The sequence below is a fragment of the Gekko japonicus genome, unplaced genomic scaffold, assembly GCF_001447785.1.
Source record: "Gekko japonicus isolate JY-2015 unplaced genomic scaffold, Gekko_japonicus_V1.1 scaffold1117, whole genome shotgun sequence".
NCBI lineage: Eukaryota > Metazoa > Chordata > Lepidosauria > Squamata > Gekkonidae > Gekko > Gekko japonicus.
The window spans coordinates 561,402-575,271 of NW_015163633.1; the positions used below are offsets into that span (position 1 = coordinate 561,402).

The 13,870-nt window shown below is 45.9% G+C and overlaps 1 protein-coding gene across 1 annotated transcript in view; it reads left to right on the forward strand.

Annotated features, from left to right (window-relative positions):
- LOC107107275 (pre-B-cell leukemia transcription factor 1) overlaps positions 1-13,870 on the forward strand; it is a 306,057-nt gene that overhangs the window by 258,579 nt on the left and 33,608 nt on the right. The window contains exon 5 of the mRNA XM_015407546.1: positions 10,426-10,474. Coding sequence (XP_015263032.1) covers positions 10,426-10,474 — 49 coding nt within the window. The remainder of the gene's footprint in view (positions 1-10,425; positions 10,475-13,870) is intronic.

A 13,870-nucleotide genomic window follows, 5' to 3' on the forward strand; every position in this document is an offset into this window, starting at 1 on the left:
ACCTAACTCTGTTTAGGATTGCATTGTCAATATCAGGGGAGGAGAATGAATGTATCTGTTGAGTGGTAAAGGGGAAAGTATTCACCATTTGCTCAGACATGTTTTTAAATACTTCAGGCACTTTTTAATACTTTAGTAACTTTCACTAAAATCAAAGTTATTCTGGTGGTTCTCCTTGAGTCCCCATTTCAGACATTCCATTGCTCACAAGAGTGCTCCATTTGCATACAATATTGTTTACAGAAGGCTGAGATTAAAGGAACTCAGTATTCAGCATTCCCCAACTCCCCTGGATCTGGCTATATCTATTCCTTCCATTCAACTTTTTGTGCCATTCCTTTCAACATAGCACTGAATTCTTGTCAGATGTTTCTGTAGCACTGAACCTGGGTCAGTGTTGGCCATAACCTTCAGAGCAAGAGGTTTGGGGACAAAAGATCAAGGCAGAAATTGAGCACATGGGCCCATCTGTTACAGCTGTCTACACTGCTTACATGGTGTGTACGTTAGGATGTGTCTTAACTTACAGTATCCATGTTCCTTAAAGAACAGGCAAATAAGTTTGTTAACTCTCCTCATAAAAGAAAAGGGGTGTATTTATCCCAGAATTCCTTCGGTGTTTTTTTTTAAATGCCCTAGAGCATACTATCTTGTCCTGTTGTTGCAGTCCACTTGAGTAATTTTTTTTAAACATCATTTTTTTTTCTTTTCAAAATAACATTCAAAGCACAGTACGCCCAAACATAGAAACAAGTAATAAAATACATAACATAAATACATACATAAATAATAAAACAATCCTAACTTAAGCCTTGAGTAATTTTGCTTTTATCCAATGCTTTCTCATTCCCATCCTTAATTTTCTTTTGACATCCAGCTGCAGATTTTGAAAACTTGGCCACTTAAGTACATAAGACTTATGAGATTGTATCTTGCTCAGCTGTTTTCCTCTCAACGCTGAAATTAATAAGTACAGACCTAGTTAAAAACAACTGCATTCAAGGTACAGTGAAATTTACAGGATACTGACTGAGAATCTTTCCTTAGTGTAACAGCAGGGGTCATTTCGTAGAAAAAGAGCTGCAGGAGCTAATGCAGCATAATATCTCATTAGCATATGCCACCCCCCTGACATCACCAGAAGGGGAAGCAAAAGGGGAGGGGGAAGGCATCTTCAAAAGCTTCCCCCTCCCTTCCCCAGCCAGCCTTTAAACCCCTTCTCACTAGAGTTGGACCACAGAAGGAGGAAAGAGGGAAGGAAAGAGAGAGATAGTAGAGAGAAGGAAAGAAGGAAGGAAAGATGGAAAGAAAGAGAAGGAAAGAAAAAAGGAAAGAGGGGATAAAAAGAGAGAAAGAAAGGAGGGAAAGAAAGAGGGCAAAGAGATGGGGAGAGGGAGGAAGGCTCTCCCACCACCCCCAACCCCGTGGATCCCTCACTTACCGTGATCAAGGCCTTCCCCAGGCTGCAGGTGCAGGTTCCAGGAAGCTGGCAACGGGCCTCCTCAGACCTCCGCCGGGCCACAGTGCTCCCAAGTTCAGATCCCCATCTTGCAGTGGAAGCTGACTGCGTGATTTTGGACCAGTCACATATTTTAGCCTAACCAACCTCAGAGGGTTGTGCACATAAAAAGGAGGAGGGAATAATGAAAGCTGCTTTGGTCCCCACTGTGGAGAAAGACTGTAAATTTCCTAGGTAGAGGCTGGGGGGTGGAGATGGAAAACAGAAGACAGAGAGGCAGATAAAGCAGATCCCTCACACGGATCCCTCACCGCAATCAAGGCCTTCCCCAGGTCACAGTGCTCAGCGACAGGCCTCCTCAGGTCTCTACCGGCTGCAGCGTTCCAGCACGGGCCCCGGGAGGCCGGCAATGGGCCTCTTCAGGCCTCCCCTGGGCCGCAGCACTTCAGTGCAGGGAGCTGGGGGCGGGGCTTGCCGCCACCGCCATTTGTGCGAGCTCCTGGGCTACAGGAGCAGTGCTCTGGCGCGCTCCGGCCCCAAATGACCGCTGTGTAGCAGGATATTTTACCATCTTATTTTAGACATTATATTTACTAGGGATGTGTACTTGAACATTAACTAATAAAATTGTGGGGTCATTATTATTGGTATTATGCCACATCTGTTTCCTAAAACTAATAACAGTTGGTAATTCCCAGAAATATTTGGAAATGTCTATTGTTCTGGTGCCCACTGATTGGTTTTTCAGAGTTACAGGTGGGCAGAATAGTGGGAGGGAGAGAATGCATTAGCAAACAGTGTAAGTGACAGGGGCATTTTCCAGTCATGCGAGTTAGCAGATCTTCCTGCCAAAGAGGATTGTGCATTTCCAGTCATCCTTGCATCATCCCACTGGCTTCAGGAAGGGCTGATTGCTTTTTTAAAAACTGTTATTCCTTACAAGCTAGCTGGGCAGTGCCATTTCCCTTCCAGTGTCAGTAGGTTCGTCTTATTGAGTCTTCTATTATGTAACAGAGAGCAGCAAGTTTCTCTCAGATTATTTGGTGGAGAATCACAAGAGGAAGTGAAAGGGAGATGGGAGGGCGGATAGATGCTCTGCACCCAAACTCCGATGCCGTGCACACACGTTGGGAGCAGGGCCCACTCATGTCAGTGGCTTCAGGGTCACTGAGAGGGGATACTAGTGGGATGCAATTCCAGGGGCCTTAAAACTGAATGTGACATGCACTTTGCTTTCATATGGAATCTTGGTGTGGAGACAAAAAAGGCTAATGCGATCTTGGGGTGTATCAAGAGAGACATAACATCCAAATCGCAAGATGTCACAGTCCCGCTGTACACCACATTGGTCAGGATGCACCTGGAGTCTCGTGTGCAGTTCTGGAGGCCTCACTTCAAAAAGGATGTGGACAGAATGGAGCGTGTGCAGAGGAGAGCAATGAGCAATGAGGCCTAGAGACCAAGAAGCCCTGCGAGGAAAGGCTGAGGGACTTCTTGGGAATGTTCAGTCTGGAGAAGAGGAGGCTGAGGGGGAACGTGATGGCTCTCTTGGAGTATTTGAAGGGCAGGGAGCTGTTCCTGTGGCCGGCAGAGGAGAGAACTCTCAATCATGGGTCTAAATTAAGGGTGGGAAGGTACCCGCAGGATAACAGGGAAAACGTTTTGACTGTAAGAGTAGTTCAGCGGTGGAATCAGCTGCCTAGGGAGGTAGTGAGCTCCCCCTCCCTGGAAGTCTTTAAGCAGCGGCTGGACAAACCCTTCTTGTCAGGGATGTTCCAGGCTGATCCTGCATTGAGCAGCAGGGGGTTGGACTAGATGGCCTCGATGGCCCCTTCCAACTCTGTGATTTTATGATCCTATGATTGGTTTGGACTGAGTGGTGTGAGAGGCCGCTACAAAATAAATCTTTACCTGAGACCATGTTGTCCACAGTGAGTAGGGCTCCTTCTGAATAAGCGTGCAAATGATCCAGCTGTTATTTCTTTGGGTCGAGCTGGGTCAGCTTTCCAGGCCAGTTTTGCAAAAGTCTTGCCAAATTTTGCCTCACTGCAAAAAACAAGACAAAACTGAGAATTGTTGGAAGTCTTAGCATATGAATGGAGGAAAGAGGAATGCGCATGCACAAACCCACTTTTGGAGAGTAGGACTTGACAGAGTTATAAAGGGTGGCTGGCTCCAGTACTCAAGCCAATTGCTCCAGCACCCTTTGACTTAGCTTGTCATTGTTTTAAACAGCACCTCTTCCGCGGAGAGGGTGAGCTTTTCTGCACGGTGACCGGGGGAAACAGCCTGGCTCCCTGGACCTGTCTGGCAGCCTCTTCCCCAAAGGCGAAGGCTTCACTGTGCCCTTCTGAAGGCACCCGTTTTTAATGTCGCAGAACGGGGAGGGGTGAGACCAACATTTTTGGTCCATTTTGTGACTGAAGACAAAAGTTCCAGCCCTGTGATGGTGTATCTGTACAGTGTCCCAACTTGGTGCCCTCACGCACTGATGCCAAAGAGGAAAACTCTACCCAAAGGGGCCTTTGAAAATAAACGGGTTGTCTGTACTAGTTTTTTCCCATTGTGCATTATTAGATCCCTCTCATCAGATAACATGGTCTGCTAATGATCCTGCAGCTATCTTTTTCTGCATTTCCCTGGCTAGGGAATGGCCAGTTTTATTCTTGGCTGCACGTTCTAGGGACAAGTCTTGTTTTACTGACCACACATGCCTACACAGCTAGCCAGCACTTGAACACAATACTACAGTATCAGTGCTGAAACTTCATATCTTTATTAACACACATGGGATTTTTACCAGCTCACGTTAGGCCACAGTTCCTGGGATGTTTCTGAATTTATCCTAAGAACAGGGAGATAGCAAAATATATTTTTGCTGAGATGCATACTCACGTGCACAGACAGATTTATTCTGCAGTTTTATGCTCAAGGCAAAGTGTCTAAACTTCTGAAACTCAGCTATTTTATAGTACCTTCTAAATGCAATGTGGCCAAATTATGCTTCTCCTCAGGTGGGTTCTCTGGGCCAGATCTCAGACCGATCTACAAAATTGTTTGGATTTTATGGGGGAATAAAAATTTTCAGTGTTAAGTCGCTCGCTTAACAAAGAAGTCGGAGAGTGATTCAGCAAGAACACAACTTTATTCTTCCACTCAAACACAACTCCAACACGGATCAACATCTGATAGCCAGAACAGCCTTTACATTGCAGCTGTCCTGCTTTTAAACATTCCCGGCTAATGTAGCCACACCCACTGTACAGATACCAACCAATAAGGTTGTTCGCATAAGGACCAATCACGGATGTTCCCGCTCAGGGAGCTTGCTAGAAGGTGATTGGTTAGGTGCTTCCTGGGCTAGTAACACGATTGGATGGATTTGGATCCTAGCCCAGGACAATTAGATGTTTCACAACATATCATGCATTCAAGGCAGCTTTGAATACACTACATTCAGGAATTGTGATGATAGGCCATTTGTTGCCCTTGGAACTTGACTTCTGGAACCCCTCTCGTGGCTTCATGGTTTCCTTTTCAAACACATTTCTCTATGAGGATTACCCGCTCCACAATTTGTATATCTCTCTATATAATAATGCTGTTTTAAAGTGGCAACATTCCATGAGCTCCCATTGGCTGTAAAATGCTCTCCCACAGCCATTGGCCCATCAGCCGCCACTCAAGAGTACTCGCGTGTCATTGGCCGGGTGCTGGGTCGGCTGCTCTTCCCCGCCCACTCCCCCTTCAGCCACTCTGCCCTGTCAGAATTACTTGCAAACGGCTTTCTCTCTTGACGAAGGCGCTTCTCCTGCTTTCCTCCTGGGTGGGAGTAACTTTTACCGCAGTGGCTATTGGTAGGTGTAACGGAATGGCAGCTTCCTGGCTGCTCTCTGTGGTTGTTTGTTTAAAATGTTCTGCCATAAGGTTTAATTGAGCTTTGGTTCCAGAGAGGGGCCTGTCACTCACTGGGTTGAATGGGGCTTCCTCATCTGCTGGAGTACAATTCCCAGCTGCCCCAAGGCCAAAAAGAGCGGAAAAAGAGGGACTGTCCCAAGGGGCAGGGCAGCATCAATACAGTCTGAAGTCCATCCAGGGAGGAGGCCGTCTTCGTCCTACAGGAGGTTAGGAAAGGCTCATGTTGCCTGTGCTGACCAGGCTGTCCAGGCCAGAAGCCACAGATGTGGGGGAGGCAGCAGAACTTCAGCTACTCCACAGTCAGCTGGACTGGGGAATGAATGGAAGTTTCCCTGCTCTCTTGGGCCAGAGAGAGAGAGAGAGAGAGAGGCTGGAGCACAGAGCCAGAGGCTGGTGTTTAACCCCTGGTTAACCCCTGTAGATTTATACCTTTGTGGGTTCATAGTGTGTCTTTACTCCTACAGCTGTGTGTGTGTATGCTCCATAACTGTGTAAATACTTAGATTAAAATCTTTTATTTGGGCTAATAATCTGTGTTGTGCTCTGATCTGTCTCCCCCACTCTGCACAATAACAAAGGGAGGGGGTAGCCCAAGGAGGCAAGGGAAGGCCAGACCCTTGGGTTGCCAACTTTCCAGGGATCCCCCAAAGATAGGGGATTCTATCTCCAAATAGGGAGATTCGGCCAGAGGGGTCTCACTGTGCCACGGTCATCTGAGGGAAAACACTGGTTTTCCCTCGGATGGTCGTGGCCCCGCCCCCAGCGTGCCCGGCGTTGTCGCGTCACTTCTGGGTGACGTGCGTGCGCTTTGCACGCACTCTCCAGCCGCAGCGCGGGAGTCCCCTGGTAAGGAGATATTTCAACTTGGCAACCCTAGGCGGCAGCGAACTTGAGTGAGATATGCCCACGGGACAAGGGTGGAAGGCGACCAGTTGAGTTGTAAACTGGAGCCTGTTTCGCCACAGTGAAAGCCTGGAATACAGGCGACCGGGGGGGGGGGGCGAGGGCCTGGGACCAGGAGGCCAGACTAGCGCTCGTTGTCTTCATTCCTACAACAGGCCTGATTCCTAGTATTATATAAACGTTATTCTTCTGGTCACTTATTGAACAAGGAGGGGATAATTCTTTCCTTACTCCATCTCCCAACATGTACAGTCGTCTTTGCTGTTTCTTTCTACAATCAGAAAACATGTGGCTTCTTTAGGTATACAACAGTAGAAGCTACCGCAGCACGTTCCAGAAGTTCTGGCCTCATCATGGAAATGTTGAGAAGAAGTTATCCTTTCCGTATTTCAAGTTTGAGGCTCCCCTTTCACTAGCCCTTTGTCTATAGATGGCGGTAACCTTGGGTTTCCTAATTTCATGACCTGAGTCTCCCCCGCATTTTTCCGGTTTGTGCCTGCCTACCTAACATGTTTTGAGATTCACAGGTTCAACATGCTACTTTTTGCAGAACCCAACTATTGTGGTTTGGTGCCAAGGGAGCCTTCAAAATGCAAAATTAAAAATTAGTCAGGTACTGTTAGATTAGTAGAAGATGCCATTTGTATGTGAATTCAACACAGATCTTGAAAAATCCAAAGCTTCATGCATCAGTATATTGGATTTCAGAGAAGATGCCCATTTATACCTTTGTCACATAAAAATAAAAGTATTTCCTTGCTAGGTCAGGCCAAGGTCCATGTGGCTCAAGGGAGGGGCTAGGTCAAAGTCCCCAGTAAAAGGGATCAAATACAAGTCATGTGAAAGATCTCTACTTGCAGCCTTGAGGGGCCGCTGCCACTCAGGATACTAACCATGATAAACCATGGCCTGGTTCCATATAGGACAAGGTTTATGCATTCAAACTGCTCATCGAAATTGGATTGGGGGGGGGGAGAATCACTGGATTGAAAAGGGGAATAGAAAAAAAAACATTTTCTCTACCCACACACACCCCAATAATTTGAGAACTCAAGGGTACCCAATGAATTTGTTGGCCATTAGATTCAGGACTGACTTGACTCGTCTGGTAATTAAATGGTGGGATTTGTTTCTAGTGGATGCAGTGATGGCTACGCTGCCATTGTATTGGGGGGGGGAGGCTGCTGGGTGAGTGTCTTCATGATTCTGGGATGTCCGCTTTCACTCCTTCTGCTGTGTCTTATCTATTAGCCTGACCTTGGTACTTGGGCGCTTTGCCCTGCCTGGGAACCGGCCCCCATTATTTTCGGCATGCAAGGCCTGCACCTCTGATTGGCTCGGCTCCATCAGGGGGTCCCACTTTGAATGTAGTCTATCTTCGCCTCTCCTGCCAGGGGAGTTAGCTCTAACAAAGAATATATGCACAGACGACCTGCCTTTCCTGTCCTCGATAAACCTGATCCTCCTGAAGGAACGTTGTTGTGGCTGATTGCTGTGGAACTGACACACGGGTGGCTTTAAAGGGGGATTAGGCAGATTCAGTAGAAGAGGATAGATCTAGCAGCAGCTAGTAGCTGTGTTTACTTCCTCCGCATTCAGAGACAGTAGACCTCTGAATGCCAGTGCTAAGAGGGCAAAACAACAAGAAAGCAAGCTGTAGTGAAGCGCTACACAATCCAAATGGAATTAGATTAGAAATCTGCGTTGGCCTCTCTGTTGAATCTCCAGGGCAACTGGCAAGCTCTTAGGTGAAGTGGGATGCTGGTCTAGGTGGACCACTGGTCTGATCTGGCCATGCTCCCCTGGTCTGTGGCCCCTCAGAAGTGGGATAGTGGTGATCCTTTGCTCTTTGGTGCCAAGGTTAGGGTTATTCTGCAAGGTTCTAAAATATGTTTAATTAGTGAATTCTGTAAGTGCTCAGAAAATCATCTTCTAATCTGACTCTAGCAGGCAGTCAGAGGCATTCCCCCCTTCCTGCTTGGGTTGCCAACTCTGGGTTGGGAGATTCCTGGATATTTGGGGGGTGGAGCCTGGGGATGGTGGGTTTGGGGGAGGAATCCGAGTAGGGTATGAAACCACAGAGTCCACCCACCAAGGCAGCCATTTTCTCCAGGGCAACTGGTCTCTGTTGTCTGGAGACAGTTGTAATTCCAGGAGAGCACCAGACCCCACCTGGAGGTTGGCAACTCTACCTCCCAGTCTTGAGACTATTTGGGCTAACACAGTATCTCAAAGCTATATGCTGTTTAAGAAATTATTCCTAAACCAATTTACTCTAAAGTCCAGTCTGTCTTTCATTGGTAACTCAGTCTACAGTATCCAAGCTTGCAAACACTGTATAGACTATTGAATTTTGTATATCCACAAATGACGTTTTTGCAGAACACCAAGTGATGGGCAGGAACACAGAGATTAACAGCAGGTTTAACGTCATAGCGTTTCTCTTTGTTCTGTTTTTCCTCTTTGCTTGTGGCACAGTAGATTAAAGACTTTGGGGGGTACTTAATGGGAAAACTGATGCCTTGGGGTGGAGATTAGACTTCCCGGCTCTCTTGTCCCTTCCAGCCCAAGGATTCTGTGCTTCTCTAAAACATATCAAAACAGTATCAGCTTCCGTTCAAAAAGTAAGTCTCCAGCAGTGTTCCCTCTAAGCTGAGTTAGTGTGAGCCAGCTTACAGTTTTTTAGCCTCCAGCTCACAGATTTTTGTCTCCGCTCAGGAAGGATGGCTCCAGAGCAAACTAATTCTTTCAGTAGCCAAATCGCTCACTCACAACTTTAATACCGGTAGCTCACAAAGTGGAATTTTTGCTCACGGGACTTCACAGCTTAGATGGAGCATTGGTCTCCAGTCCTCATGATTAGAAGGAAATGTTAGAAGCATTATTTTAGAATATGGCATCAAGGCTCAAACACTGGAAATATAAACCAGAATGCAGGCTGTGACGGAATGTGCCTGCTCTGGCCTGCCGGCCCTCTCCCACCCTGCCCTCCTGGGTTTTCCCAACACCTGGTGAGGCTTTTCTCTCTGGTAAATTGCCGCCACCACCTAACCTTTGTAGGAATTGCCTGCTGGGAGGGCCAGGACTCCCAGCTTTCCTTCCAAGTTCTGAGGCCTTGATGCCTCTGTGTCTCCCACTGCTCAGTGCCTGGTCACCACGAGGAGCGTTTGCTGTCTTGTGCGGCCCTGGAGGAACAACCACTTGCCAACTGCCTGCCTTCCCCCAGCGGTCCTTTTAAAAAAGTGTGTCCACGATGGTGGAGGTCTATGTGGTACAGAGAGCAAGTACCAGCATCAAAAGTTGTAAAGTATTTATTAAAAAGAAAATGTTCACAAGCATACTGTTAGCACAGCACTGGATTGAGCAAGGCATTCAAATGAAATGGGTGAAATACAATTCCTTTGTCCCTCTCGCTATACATGCCCTATCAGATGTTAAAATATAGGACAGGTTCCTTAGCTTAGGAAGTCACGGATCTCTACAGAGTTCCTTTACCTTGAAGTTTCCTTCAGCTCTTTAGGCCAACACGTGGTCAATAGCCACCTCCTCCAGACCTCAGCTAAGAGTTCTGCCTGCTCTGATGGACTCAGCACCAAAGAAACCTTCCTCCTTGCTTCCCTTTTATCACCTCTCTTTTCTCCACCCACTGACCAGGTCAGGCCAGGTCAGAGAGCTTTTCCTGAAGTCTCCAGAATTATCCTTCCTGAAGTCCCTCTAGTATTTAATTCCTTCAAATCTCCGTTCCCTGCTTGGGGCAGGGAAGTTTGACCCTCCCATTGTCTAGACCTATTAGCATTTATATGAAGGTGGGCTGAGGTAAGTCTGGAAAGCAGTTGAACTGACTCCTTCCCCCCTCCTGCCTGTTCTCTGCCCAGAGAGGGGGGGGGACTTTTAAACCTCAGAATGAAGGGTTTGTTCATTTCAAACCTTCAAAGAATAAATGCATTTCTCCACACTGGTTACTATGATTTTATAGCTAGGCATAAAATCTGATATCTTCGGGTGGATCTGTTGTGATTTCAAAGAAGAAATGCTTTATAGCAAACTATTTATTTCACTCGCATTCTTTCCCCCTTGGTTTTCCATCCTTGTTATTTCTTATTAACAACTTTTTTTCCTTATCTTTTCTCATCAACTTGCTCTAGGTATCAAACTGGTTTGGAAATAAGCGAATCCGGTACAAGAAGAACATAGGTAAATTTCAAGAGGAAGCCAATATTTATGCTGCCAAAACGGCTGTCACTGCTACAAATGTGTCAGCTCATGGAAGCCAAGCTAACTCACCCTCAACTCCCAATTCAGCTGGTTAGTTTTTTTTTTCTTTTGGGTTGTTATTGTTCTTTTATTTTCCCCTTTTCCCCCCTTGGGGTTTTATTTTCCTTTAGTATCAATGTGTTTATTTGTTTTTTAAAAATTGTTTTCTTCTTTGTTCACTTTGGGGGAAATGTATTCATTTAGGATATTTTGTTTCTGTCTGTTTTTTTGTTTCTAAAGGCGATGTGGTCTTGTTGTGTAATTAAATGTGTTGGGTTGTTTTTAGTTTTTTGCATGGATAACGTTTTACCCGAGTTGTTAATTCTGTCCGGAGAAAGGTTGTCCATGCATAATTTTATATGTCTCGCCAGGACAGATGGTTTTTTTTAAATTTTGGGGGTGACCCTGATACATAGAATCCAACATACAGAAGGGGGCACAGTTGACCACAAAGTTATATTAATATGATGTTGAAACTAATGGGACCTGTACATGTGCATATTATTCTCAGTGGGCTGCACATGAACACATTTTCTTGCGCCAGAACTTCCCAGTGGATTGTGCTCGAGACACACACAAACACACCTCACGGTCATGCTGTTTTGGGTCTCTTTGGAGTGGACTGCAGTCCTGAATTATTGCTTGCTTTCTCCATGATCAGTGTTTCTCCTACGAGTAGGACCTGCTGTGTCTTATTTTGATTTTCTTTGGTGCCAGAGGGCTAAAGAGATTCAAATGTGGTTTGTTCCTCCGCCTTATCTCTGTGTGGTCCTGTGTTGGTTTTCATGTCTGCTTGTCACGGCGTAAATTGGTTTTTAGCCAACTCTGTGTTGCACGTTTGCGGCATACAATATGATGTATTGTGTTTATGTCTAATTGTGTGCAGTACGATGGATTGTGGTTTTCTGGGCTGTGGAAAACTTGGGACATTATTTTTGGGAAAGGATGAAATTGATAACAGGGAGTATTCATACATATGTACTATATGATACTTTTGGTTTAAGAGGGGGGGGGATGTCAAATGTGCTGGGTTGTGAGGTTTGCTGTCTTCCTTCTGGGCTGCAAATCATATTGGGTAGAGATTAATATGAGACATTACTTTAAAATTGCCAGCAACCCCTTCCCAAGAAGGCTCAAACTGACAACATTTCACCTGTGTCTTATTGGAAAACATGATGAGCCCCTGCTTAGAATTACATCCAATATTAATAAAGCATTGAAGTTCCAAGTTCTTCCTGTTGGATGGTTGATCGTGGCAGGCCCTTGTTCTGACTCATTCTGTCAGTTATTCTAACCCACAACTCCTGACAGCTTGGCCCCGAGGCCCACCTAATAGAAAATGGTCCAGTGAACCTTCTCCTCATCTCACCATGGTGATGGTGGGAGGGCAGCTCTCACGATGAATTCACAGTTGAGCACAAGGTGAATTCTCCCAGTGGCCGCACATTTAGACAGAGGGGAGCTAGCCACTGGAAGCCAGAAGAATTCCCACCCATCCATTAGGAATTCAATGTTGTCCTCCTCTGCTGAGGGGATAAAATTGGGAATCCCTGTCAACATCACTCCTCCTTCTGTGAGAGAGTCAGTTCCTCCCACCCTTGTCTTCGCTGCCTGATGCCTGCCAGTTTGGTGCAGTGGTTAAGTGTGCAGACTCTAATCTGGGAGAACCAGGTTTGATTCCCCTCTCCTCCGCCTGCAGCTGCTGGGTGACCTTGGGCAAGCAGTAGTTCTGATAAGAGCTGTTCTTGAAAAAGAGCAGTTCCTGTCAGAGCTCTCTCAGCCCCACTGACCTCACAGGGTGTCTGTTGTGGGGAGGGGAAGGGAAAGGAATTTGTGAGCCGCTCTGAGACTCCTTTGGGTAGTGAAGGGCGGGGTATAAATCCAATCTCCTCCTCCTCCTCCTCCTCCTCCTCCTCCTCCTCCTCTTCTTCTTCTTCTTCTTCTTCTTCTTCTTCTTCTTCTTCTCCTTCTCCTTCTCCTTCTCCTTCTCCTTCTCCTCCTTCTTCTTGGTAGGCACAGTTGCCACAGGCTAAGGGAATGTTCCATAGGTGAGTCCTCCTGGCCTCTCCAAGAGAAGAAGTCAGTGGGTTACCAAGGCAACTGGAGCTTACAGGGTTTGCAAGCCAAGGGATCTCCACATTAGGGCACTTGCCCCCCCAACCCAACACATTAAAGCAGATGTAAGAAGTTACACATTAGTTCAGCAAGGTGCTTACAATACAAAGGAACTGATCCCTTGTATTAGTTCTGCTCTCTGGCTTGTGCACGGCAAACATTGGGGGGCGGGGGGGAATGGGCCTGTTTTTCTGCAGTGGTGAAGACTCTAACTTTCACAAGACCGAAGTTTTCACAAGACCATATTTCATGTAGGTTTCCTCATAAAATGTTCACAGCCATCTCCATTTAGTGGGGGAAACGTGGCCCTTTAGAGCATCGGCTTGCTGGAAAAGATAAGTGATTTTGCTTTGCCTGCTTTTCTGGTAGCCCAGAATGACTGTAAGTCTTGGGGCTGCATCATTTTTAGGTGTACCTCTAAGGGTTGGTTTTTTTCCCTTTAATGAACATCTAAAGTTTCGACATGCGGATGTGATAAACGCGTGCTTGCCGTCATTTGTATGGTGCATATTACAGAGCCAGCTGTAGTGCAAGTGGTTAGAGTGATGGGGTAGAACTGGACAGAATAGGGATGTGACACGACCTGTCATTTTTTTTTAAGAGCATTTTATTGAGGTTTTCTAAGTATACATCTGCAAAGATCAGTTAGTCCAAGAAACACAATTACTATAAAAGGGTAGATTCTATACCGAAGCAAAATACACACAAATAAACTTAAATACAGGGGAACAAATACGGAAGTTAGTTAGCACTTATAATATAGATTAATTTAGCCTTGACTCAATAGTGAATAAAGCCCATTTCGTGTCTATAATCTTTTCTGCTTCTACCTTTTCTAGAAAAGGAAACCATTTGTCAAGTGAGTCAAGAAGCAAGTTCCTCTCAACTGATTTATTTGTATATACTGTGAATTTTTCTAGTGTAAAGTAGTCCCATACTTTGTCTAGCCACTGGTCCAATTTGGGGGCATTCCTATTTTTCCATTGTTGAGCTATGGCTGCTTTGGCTGCCATTATTAAAATTAGGATCAGATCTTTATGTATCTTAGGAAGTTGATCTTCTGCCCATAGATTTAGTAGGATAATCGTTGGGTCTAATGGGACTTCAATACCCGTATGGTATGTTATGGCCTGTAGTGTCTGTTTCCAGAAAGCGCGAATAGGGACGCATTCCCACCAAGTATGGATAAAGGATCTTTTAGTTCCAGCAAAGGGAACTAGT